The sequence below is a fragment of the Lolium rigidum genome, chromosome 6 (genome assembly GCF_022539505.1).
Source record: "Lolium rigidum isolate FL_2022 chromosome 6, APGP_CSIRO_Lrig_0.1, whole genome shotgun sequence".
Classification (NCBI taxonomy): Eukaryota; Viridiplantae; Streptophyta; class Magnoliopsida; order Poales; family Poaceae; genus Lolium; species Lolium rigidum.
The window spans coordinates 174,491,325-174,502,098 of NC_061513.1; the positions used below are offsets into that span (position 1 = coordinate 174,491,325).

The 10,774-nt window shown below is 46.9% G+C and overlaps 1 protein-coding gene across 2 annotated transcripts; it reads left to right on the forward strand.

Annotated features, from left to right (window-relative positions):
- The first annotated feature begins 4,660 nt into the window (after positions 1 to 4,660).
- LOC124659946 (protein MLN51 homolog) lies at positions 4,661 to 10,774 on the forward strand. 2 transcript variants are annotated; one of them, XM_047197750.1, is made up of 12 exons: positions 4,661 to 5,387; positions 6,434 to 6,542; positions 6,614 to 6,849; positions 6,954 to 7,762; positions 7,866 to 7,971; positions 8,452 to 8,571; positions 8,813 to 8,856; positions 8,954 to 8,999; positions 9,104 to 9,171; positions 9,249 to 9,330; positions 10,312 to 10,389; positions 10,478 to 10,774. In XM_047197750.1, the coding sequence occupies exons 1-9, from the start codon at positions 4,822 to 4,824 to the stop codon at positions 9,129 to 9,131; spliced, it is 2,064 nt and encodes a 687-aa protein (XP_047053706.1). In that variant the 5' UTR covers positions 4,661 to 4,821; the 3' UTR covers positions 9,132 to 9,171; positions 9,249 to 9,330; positions 10,312 to 10,389; positions 10,478 to 10,774. The 2 variants fall into 2 exon arrangements, with proteins under 2 accessions (XP_047053706.1, XP_047053707.1); XM_047197751.1 differs by lacking the exon at positions 9,249 to 9,330.

Sequence of the window (10,774 nt, forward strand, 5' to 3'; positions counted from 1 at the left end):
TTGTGATAAACATCGGCGCGTGCGACCAGGAGGCTTTGCGGGCCGTCGCTCTGAGGGACTGGGGCCAGCCGCAGCCCTAGTTGTTCCCGGCTCTACTGTGTTTCCCGTCTCTGCCCGCCAGGGGGTTTCTGACGTCAACACATTCTCATGATGATTTCTTGTCAAATGCAAAGAAAATTGGCATGCCCAAATCTTCTATGCGAAAGTTGCTTTTACCAAAGTTCTTGTTCGGAAGCCACAACCCACCTCCAATTATTCATGAGAGCACCAACATGGACTCCGACAAGCGCGCCATCACCATGATGAAACTACATGAAGACACAAGAGCCATCATACAAGAACATGTACTTCGTCAAGCTACCCGCCTCAACGCCAAGAAGAAGGGACGAGACAAGACACTTACCATGCTCTCCACACACCACCATGACAACAAGATGATGAGAGACATCGAGCTTCAATGCATACAACGCCACATTTGTTTTCAAGCTAAGTCCATTTCCAACCCCTATACCCATGCTCCAACTTTTGATGTGGTAGCTAGAGTCCATCCTTTCGATCAATGCAAGCCATGCTCTCGGACGGTTAATGCTTCACACATGCATACATTGTTTCTTAGGGAGAACATTCGACTACATGGACTACCAACAACCATCGACACGGACCAAGACATGTGCTTCATGAACTTCAATGGTACGACCCTCAAGACCAAGTACATCATCAACATCAAGGATAGGATGCCACGTCAAGGAGATGAAGTCACTTTAGAGTCGAGGACGACTCTTTCCCAAGGGGGGGAGATGATGTAGCCCTACCCAAGGTCGACACTACATCAAGACCGACAAGCCCTCCTCGTGGCCCAATGACACGAGCTCGAGCCCAAGCCATACACCAAGAGGTGAATTCGCTCCTTTCCACGTATGCATTTGATACCTCTTTGGATGGCATGCTACTTCATGCAAATACCTTGTGTTCAATCAGGTACATCGGTCAAGACACAAGCCATGAAGACCAATCCAATGGAGAGGTAGCTGGAAATGAAGAAGATGGAGCTACAGCGCCCCAGCCGGAACTTCCGGCCCCCAGGACCGGAACTTCCGGCGAGATGCCTCCCAGATGCCTTTCAGCGCCCAGGAAAAAGGATCCAGCCGGAACTTCCGCCCCGAGAGACCGGAACTTGCGCCCACCGGAACTTCCGCCCAAGTTCCGCCCTAGTTCCGAAAATGCGCCAAAACAACCCTGGATGTTACTACGAGGAAATTGGCCGTTTCCGGAACTAGGCCGGAAGTTGGCCGGAACTTCCGCCCCGACCGGAACTTCCGGCCTCCAGGACCGGAACTTCCGCCCAGATACCTCCAAGATGCTGTCCAAAGGGAATCCGCCGGAACTTCGCCGACGACGGACCACCGACCGAACTTCCGCCCCCGAGGCCGGAACTTCCGCTTGTACGCGTTTCAGACACTAAAGCCGGCGATTCAGCATGTAACTTACCCCTTCGCCCCACCAACTATAAATAGCCTTGTTGGCTCAGATCTGAGATTAGACTTGATGTGAAATTAAACCTGAGCTTTGCTCTCAACCCTTGTGGGAAACCCTACCATAGATCTTAGATCTTGTACCCACCCGGGCTCCTTATCGAATCCTATTGTATCTCTTTGGTGACTTCTACCAATCTTGGTCTTTTGCTTGCACTTCTATCTTTGGGTCTTTTGCTTGCACTTCTATCGATTTTGGTCTTTTCACCCTTCTAGATCTATAGGATTTCGATTCGTCGATCTTTTTGCGGGACTTCTACCGAAAGGTCTTTTCCTGCAACTTCTATCGAGTTGGTGGTTCGGGCCAACGAGGACAAACCGATTTGTGTGTGTGTGTGTGTGAGTTTGTATCCCACGATTCCCCTCCGCGTTCTTCGTGTTCATCGCGTTCTTCCACCTCCCCCACGAATTCCACCCAAATCCGTGAAGATCGGGCACACCCTTGGGCTTAGCCCCTATCAATCTCTCTCCCCGTTTGTTTGGTATCCGATGTCTCGTGCTAGCCTGCAGGATTCCGTCAACCCTAAGCCCCTCATTGTGGGCATTGCCGAGGAGCACCCTCGTCATGCATCATTTAAGTGTCAACTTGTTCTTGACATTATGTTGATGATAATGTTCAAGTTAATTAGTTTGTTCTTAATATTAATATATTCCATTAGTTGAAAAATACATAACTTTGAGGTGTTATTTGTCTTTTCACATTCTTCCTTCCTTTCTACACATCTATATTTTGTGATTGTAGGACACTAGATGTTAAGAGGGGACTTCCTTTTTTAGATAAAAGGCTCACCATAGCCCGACTTTGAATTAACAAAGCCCTCAACCGGCCAGGAATTACAACCACGCAAGCCACTGGGAATACCAGTTTATAATACAAGAACAAAGAGAAAAACGACACCCAAAAACAAACAGGAGCACGACTACAACAAGCATCCGCCACGATGTCTTCGTCTCGAGCAAATGAAGAGCTTTGAGTGTCACCGATAAACAACAGCGGAATCCCCACCAACCGACTACACAAGAGCACACACCAGCCACAGGTGACCACGCAGTGAGAATGCATGCGAACGACGAGATCTCAAAAGCAACACCTTCAAGAAGGGGAGCGACACCGAAGCGACGCCTCTGCTCGTCCAACAAGGGTCAAGGTTTTCACCTAGAGACATCTAACCGCGACGAAGGTAAAGCGAAGGCTCTACGAAGATGCCTCCAAGGAGGGGAATGGCACCCAAGAGCGTCACCATCACCAGCTTCGGATAGACCGGCCAAGGCTTTCACCCAAACCACCGGCTTTAACCCCACATCAACCACACCGGGAAGACTGAGTGGGGACATCATCGACATTCAGGAGCACCCACTGTGATACCACCACATCACTAGAGAAGCGTCGAGAGATCAGAAAGCTGAGACCTTTTCCTCGTTGGACCGGAGGAGGCCGAGCGAGGGCCGAGTGGAGGATGGGAACGAGACGTCGCAAGGGCGGCACCGGTGAGAGCAACATGGGAGAAGGGGGCGAGGGAGCCTCTTCTCCGGTCCTGACGTCCGCGAGTCACCCTAGACTACGCAGACACATCCCCTTCTCCTGAGTCCCTACGAGAGCGACGCACGACGAAGATCCGCCCATCCACACCACACGGGCCCACCCACTTGCCACCGTTGGACCAATGGCCGAGCTCACCACTCATCAGCCGCAAGATCTTAATCTGCATGAACTGAAGGTGGCATCTCCGGCGGCGGCCAAGCCGCACAAACTCATAACTGACGAGAACGAAGACGACGACCTGAATCACCGGCGCAACACGCTGCTAGGCCCCGAGCCACGACTGCTGCGTCTAACTCGAGGTGCCCGACCAACCGCGGGACTTGGTAGAGACCCATGTATCCGCTTCACCGTTGCTTGGGACACCGCGATCTCCGCCACCAGATCCGGCAAGGCGGCCACTCACGCCACCACTAGCGCCCAGAAGCAGGCCGACTCGCCACCCCCTAGGCAGAGGACACACACATGAGGAGGAACTCCATCGCCGCCACCGCACAGGTTGTTGTATTCGCTAGCGCCGCCTCCACTTGCAACAGGTTGCCCCTAGCGCAGCTCGCCGACAGGCGCCACGCCAGGCCATGCCAACCTCCACTGAGCTGCACTGCCGGCCTGCTGCCAAGGAGGTCACCGCCCCGCACAACACTCCTCACTACATGTAAGGAAGGCGCGCGGGCTTTGCCCGGCGGCCGGGGGGCTAGGAAAGGGGAGCTAGGAGGGACGAGATCTAGGGTTTTGCCCCTGGTTGCGCGGGGGTAACTGAGGAGCGTTTGAAAAAATAAGAAGAATCGAGAGAGGGGACTTCCGACACTTTTTTCTCTTGTTCATGCACTAACGCAAAGGGATGTATACCAAATTAGTTTGGTTGGAAAGATATTGTATACTAGAGAGGAGGCTCTTGGCGAGGGTCCTCCGACACTTTGACACTCCGAGTTCACCGCCCATACCAGGGAGGTGAACCACCAGAAGCGTTGTCGCGAGAAGGAGGAGATAGATTGAGAGATGATATAGAGGGCCCTCCGACAGCCCGAGGATATCGAGGCTTGCAAGATATCGCTCATGAGGAGTACCGCCATGAGTTCGTCGTACTCGACTACGTCAACAACAACAAGTGAGCTCCATGAGTGTTCGTGGTACTCGACTACATCAACTAGAACAAGTGAGCTCGCAAACACCGACACATCCTAGATGGGCCCAAGGAGAAGTATCCCAGTAGATCCGTTTTCTTAACGGTTAGGTTTAATCTATGTAGCAACTAAGTGTTAGATCAAACTCTGTATGAACCATGTTAGTATGATCGAAGCTAAAAAATAAATGCTTTTTAAAAGTCTTATAGCAAGAAGATTAATATTTAGTTGATAAATTAAACATCGTACCGCCAAAATGGTTCGGTATGAATTAGATAGAGATGCTGAAACAAACCATGGAATATGCTGCTGCAGCTCGGTGTGATTGGTCTCCGTCGAGCATCGTATCCCAAAAGTGAAACCCTAGCAGGCTGGGCTTCTGGCTGGTCACACACCTAGTTGACCTAGTACTAAACGAACAAACCGTCAGGAGCGCTAGTCGTAGAAGCGTCATCACGTCCCTCCCGGTGCGTACCCGTAACGTAATCCACCCCCGTTTCCGTTCCACGAGTCGTCTCTCCCCTTCGATTCGAACTCTCCCCACAAACACAAAACCAAACCCATCGACGGAGACCACACCACGACTCAAATCTAGGGTTGCTTCGCTCGCTCGCTCGCTCTGCCCATGGCCGACCCGCCGCCCCCGCCCCCGGACGCACAGCCGCCCGCCGCCGACAAGGCCCCGGCCGCGCCGCTGACGCCCGAGGCCGAGGATGCGCCGGAGGTGCAGGAGGCCGAGTCGGAGGTGGACGAGGAGTACGTGAGCGACCCCGACGACGCTCTCCCGGAGATGCGCCGCCGGGAGGCCAGCGACGACGAGGGGTCCGAGGACGGCAGGCGCCCGCCCAGGGCGCGGATCGACCCCGACCACGACCACGACGGCCAGGGCGCCCCGGAGGATTACGAGGGCGAGGTGGAAGACGACGATGAGGAGGAGGAGTACTACGATGATTTGCTCGAGGAGGAGGCGGCCGAGGGGCTGGAGGAGGAGGAGTACGATGGTCGCGCGGTGCCGCCCAAGGAGGTAGCCGCCGGCCAGGGGGAGGAAGGTGAGAAAGCTGTGGTGGAGGGAGAGGAGGCTGAGGGGGAAGAGAAGAAGGAGCAGGAGCCCTTCGCTGTGCCCACCTCTGGTGCCTTCTACATGCACGATGACCGCTTCGCCGAGAACGGCCGCGGCGGCGGTGGACGCAGGTGCACTTTCCTGGAAACTAGAACTTTAGTTTCTGTACAACTTGCAATAGCTGTAGCACACACATATAGTTTCTGTGGACTTGCAATTATTCTTGTGTCGTCTAGCATGACTATGACCGGCTTCCTTACCCCGAGGCAATCGAAAACTCAGTCGAGAAGGCTTAGGTGCCAATGCTGATGAGTTCCTATCTTCTGTAGTTCACCCAAAACTTGCAATAGTTGTAGCACATAGATAGTATCTGTAGACTTGCAATTATTTTTGTGTCGTCTAGCATGACTATGCCCGACTTCCTTACCCCAAGGCAATCGAAAACTTAGTCAAGAAGGTGCCAATGATTTACTTTGGCTTCGTAAGATGCTCGGATGGTAGTAGCGATTAGCTGTAGAATAATTGTTAATTTAGCCATAGCATTTAGAGGATCTGTGATACCAATGTTTGATACTAAGTATGCACTCAACACATGTTTGTAGCGATCCACGGGGCATTTCACAAACTTAGGGAAATGCTGACTTCATTCCGTGCCTTCAGAACCGCCATTAAGGTTGCCCTGGCTTTACAATCTTCACGAGATGGGTTTCAATGAAGTTTACACATTTTAGTAGAACAGAATAATTTTAGGGGGCATGCAATGTTAAAACCTTGTAGCTGTCAGTAGCAATATGTTCTATCCACTTGGTTAAGCACACATCTCTCTCAACTCTTTCTGGCAAAATTACACCTTCAATGTTGGTCTGCAAATGGCAACTGGATATTGATATGGTAGTGCACCTTGTTCTGTAACTGCATGCTTTGAGCTCCCTGGGGAAACATAGTGTTGTATTTCAGGTTGCTAGCTGATCCTTTGGTTGTCAGGGGTCAACAAACTATGGCGTCTGTAATCAATATATATCAACTTGTCATAGTTTTGACTAGGTGTTCGCAGTTTATGTTTAGTCAATTTACTTATGTTTGCAGATTTTGTTACCAGCTAGTGTTTTGAAATACTGGTTGTTATTATTGCTTTATCTTATCTGGCATATATGCTGATATTTTCTTTGTAAACTAGGCGAATGCTTGGTGGGAGGAAGTTATGGGATGCTAAAGACGATCAAGCTTGGGTGCACGACAGATTTGAGGAGATGAACGTGCACGATAGATTTGATGAGCGCTATGAAGTAATTACTCATTACCATTGATGTGTAAATACTTCTGTTGGCGAATATTGAGATAAATATCTGCATTGCAGGATAAGCGAGGCTCAAGAGGTCGTTTTAGAGGTCGTGGTAGTGGAGGCAGAACCCGAGGCACTGCTCGTGGGTCTTCCAGAGGAGGGAGGTACCGCAATTATCACGAAGATAGCGAAAACCAGAACCTTGGTGACAGCCAAAACCGGCCCCAAAAGGTTGTCCGAGGGAGAGGACCCAGACGTTATGATGCAATAGCAAAGAATACCCGAGAGGTTGTTGGATACCAACGTAAACAGTAAGTTGTTGAATATTTTGGGACACTTGAATGCAAATAAGTCTGGTCAATAGTGCAGCTTAGTAAGTGATGTCTCGCATTTAATTGTCTTGTTACTTGTTCAGACCAGCAAGATCTCGTGAACCCGCTGCTCATTCTGCATTGGACAGAGAGGCTGGCCAAATTTCAAATGCACATTCTGATGCAGTTCCTGCTAAAAAGAATGTTGTCAATTCAAGCTTAAATTCTGCGTCGCCACCATTTTATCCCTCTGGCGCATCCAACCATGCGGGTGCTCAAAGAAGGGACATGCAAGCAGGAGGTTCTAATAACATGAAGCTACAATCTGGTCCAATAGTTAGAGGGAGAGGAACCGCAGATTACGGTGGACGGGATAGGTTTCATGCCGAGGGTCATGTTAGACCATCTCCTAGTAGAACTGCTGGAGCTTCGTCAAATTCATCAGGGTTTGCAGCCTCGTCAGTCAATGCTGGCCAATCCCCTACTGCCAGGGCTCAAGGGGGAAACTCAAGCATCGGGGTTCCTTCACATAATCAGCCAACTTCATCATTTCACCAAACGTCTAGGACCTCTGCACAGCAGCAAAATCACACCTCAGTCATGCACCAGAAGTCAGGCCAACTACCTACTCAACCTGCAACGAGAATTCCAACTCAGCAGTTGAGCCATCGGAGCAATCCTTCACCGACTGCTCAGCATCTACCTGCTAGATCCACTGAAAGTGGAGAGAATGGTTCCTATCCTAGTTCAAACCAATCCAAGACTATATCATCTGAGGTGGAAAAAACTAATAAAGAAATTGGACGAGGTTCGTTCATGTATGGTGGAGCCCAGATTATCGGTTCTGCTGGAGCTGCTGGTCTTGCCCAGGGTGAGCAAAATAATTTTCCTGGCACTCCAGCTCTTCTGCCAGGTTTGCTTTTACATCCACTATACTTCTCTTGTAACAATATATATTCTTTTTCTTTTTCTGATGGAATCATCTGACCATGCATTTCTGTTTATTCTTAATGCAGTGATGCAATTTGCTGGCCAGCATCCAGGTGGGCTTGGAGTTGGTATGGCCCTCCCTGGTTATGTGGCTCAACAGCAGCTGGGAATGGGAAATAACGAAATGGCATGGTATATTTTGCTACGTCATGATAGATTTGCAGTTCTTTCTGTTGGATTTTTATCACTATGAACGAAATAATGTTTGTGCGGTGACACTTGATGTAGTTATGCAAGGAGTTCATAAGAAAAAATGGATTAAGCCCAACATTATTTGCATTGAACCTATGTGTCTTGTTGTGTTCAGTAGTCGCTACTGACCCCATCTTTCTTAAACAGCATCAAATTTTTATTTCATTAAAGTGCGACATAAAGAAGTTTTGCTAGCAGTGATTTACTTTCTTGTACTTAAAAAATGTTGTGAAGTGGATAATTACAAGCTAAAGTCGCTTTGTAATGTTTGTCCATTGCACTCATATGTTCTTCTTTTCTTATTCACGATCAAATTGGACTCTTCATGTATTTTTTCTGTTGTATCCGAGAAATAATAATGTATTTTTCCTTTGACTCTGAGATGACATCTTCTATATCTTTCTTTTTGCATGGTAATAGGTTGCCACTATTGGCTGGCGCAGCTGGGGCTTTTGGAGGATCATATCCACCTTACATTACCCTCGATCCAAGCTTTTACTCTAGGTCTTCAGGGCAAACTTCATCCTCCATTCCATCCAGGTAATAATAATGTTCATTGAGATATGGTTCACCTTTAAAATCAGTCACTGCTAGAACGACTTGATATCACTTCGGGTTAGCTGTCTAAACACGTAGTTATTTTTACTTGGAGTGTTCATAATTCATTCTCTCCCCCTATTCCAACATGATTATATAACCATTTGATTATTTAAATTTTGCATCATCAATGACGGTTACTTTCAGCATGAAGGGGATTAACAATATTTATTAATTATTTCAGGGAAGCTAACGTTAACAAGGGGGCTAAATCTCCTCCGGAAAATGGTAAGTTGTGTGCTTCCCTGTTGGGCCATACTGTTAAAAACTATTAGCATGTGTTACCATTTATAATTTGCTTCCATTTGTCTATATTATAATGCAGATATTGTGACTGAAGAGCTTGATCAGCGCCAGAACAAGCCTAGAAGGCAAGATATTCTATAGCGCTACTTTTACTCGAAACTATTGATTTTTTGGAGATTTTTTGCACAAGATTTTTCTGTTTATCTAATATGTATAACCTATACTGCAGATACTCAGAGATGAACTTCAGTCAGTGAAGCACCATGTAAGGGGAATTGCATCTGAATAAGCACAATGGTCAGTTACACATAACTTTTTTCTGATATTGCATCTATGTTCTGTAAACTCACCGGCATGCGCTTATGCTTATGCAGGCCGTATTTTAGGCTGGCCCGTTGTGATCTCCAGTTATGATCTGGAGCACTTTGGGTGGCTTTGTGTCCTAAATTATATTAGGTACTGTTCTATTCTAGCATTTTAAAATCCTCGACTTTCCAAGACATATTGAGTCAACAATCCACATTTTTTTTGTAATGCAGTGTTACTATGTGCTACATTTTTTTGAATAGTGTATTATACTCCATCCGTCCTAAAAATAAGTGTCACAGCTTATCCGTATCTACAACTAAAATACATCTAGATACATCCATATCTAGAAAAAACTGAGACAAACGAAAGACATGCTTAGCTATTGGAGTTGTTATGCCTGACTTCTAGTATTGATCATGGATAAAGCTTGTTCCAGTCTGATTTGTTTTCCATTTATATACATAGAAAAAGGATGTAACCAATACTACTTCTCTTTTGATACACGTTGGAATTATTAATTGTAAGTATAGCAATAAAAAGATATTCCGGAGGAGAAAATGCCTCGAAAACTGAATTGATGAGTTATGTTCAAACACAATACTATGTAACCGATACTCATGTTTTGATACATGCTGCCCTAATTAATTGTCAGTAGCAATAAAATGGGATATACTGGAGATGAAAATGCCTAAAAAAACTGAATTGATAAGTTATGTTCAAACGCAAACATTTTCAATTAAATTATATCTTCATTAAACTGATTAACTGAGCGATAACTTACTGGCTTGATTGCGTGTCAAGAACCCATTTGAGTATGATCCTTGATCTACAGAATGATTTGTACCTTTTCCCATGCTAGGTCCTGGATAGAAGATTAGATTCCCAACACAAGGCGTTTAGCAATCAAAGTGTGCTATATGTCTCTGTTCTAATTAGGGTGTGCATGTGGTCTGTCCGTGTCGAGTTCTTGTGCCTTTCATTGTACTCTGATAAATTCCTGTCTGTTGTAGAACCATTCTTATGTATGGTTTTGACTGGCATTTTGTTGGGTTAACATATTTTTGTGGCACTTGGATACCTGGGGTGTGCCTTTTGCGTTAACTCTTATTTGTCTTTTGCATTTGGCAGGTCTTATAAATGCCTGGTCGCGCTGTGGGTACGTCACTTCACAGCAGAGCAGGGGTGGCATTTGTTGCTTGAGTTGTGGTAAGGCTTAGTAATTAACACTTTCAGGATGTATGTGTTTTTCAGATTTGATAGGAACATGACTAATAGCACCATGATGAAATTTCAGATGTTGCTCGGTCCTGATGTGTCTGGAAATGTCAAATTCGTTGGTGGCGTGTGAAGATATATGGGTGGTTCTTGAAGAGGGCTTTGAATAATGATCTGCGATGGTTGATAATGTTTGGGATTTTAGTACATTTTGCTAGTGACTCCAGTTGATGCGAGTCTGATGTACCCTACCCTTATAGCAGTGTTGACAAGAACAAGCGGCTTTGTTGCGGCAGTTTGTATCTTTTGAAATATGTGAAAATGTGATTGAGATTTGTGACAGTCTTGAGCATGAATGAGTGTCGAGTTAGTTTCA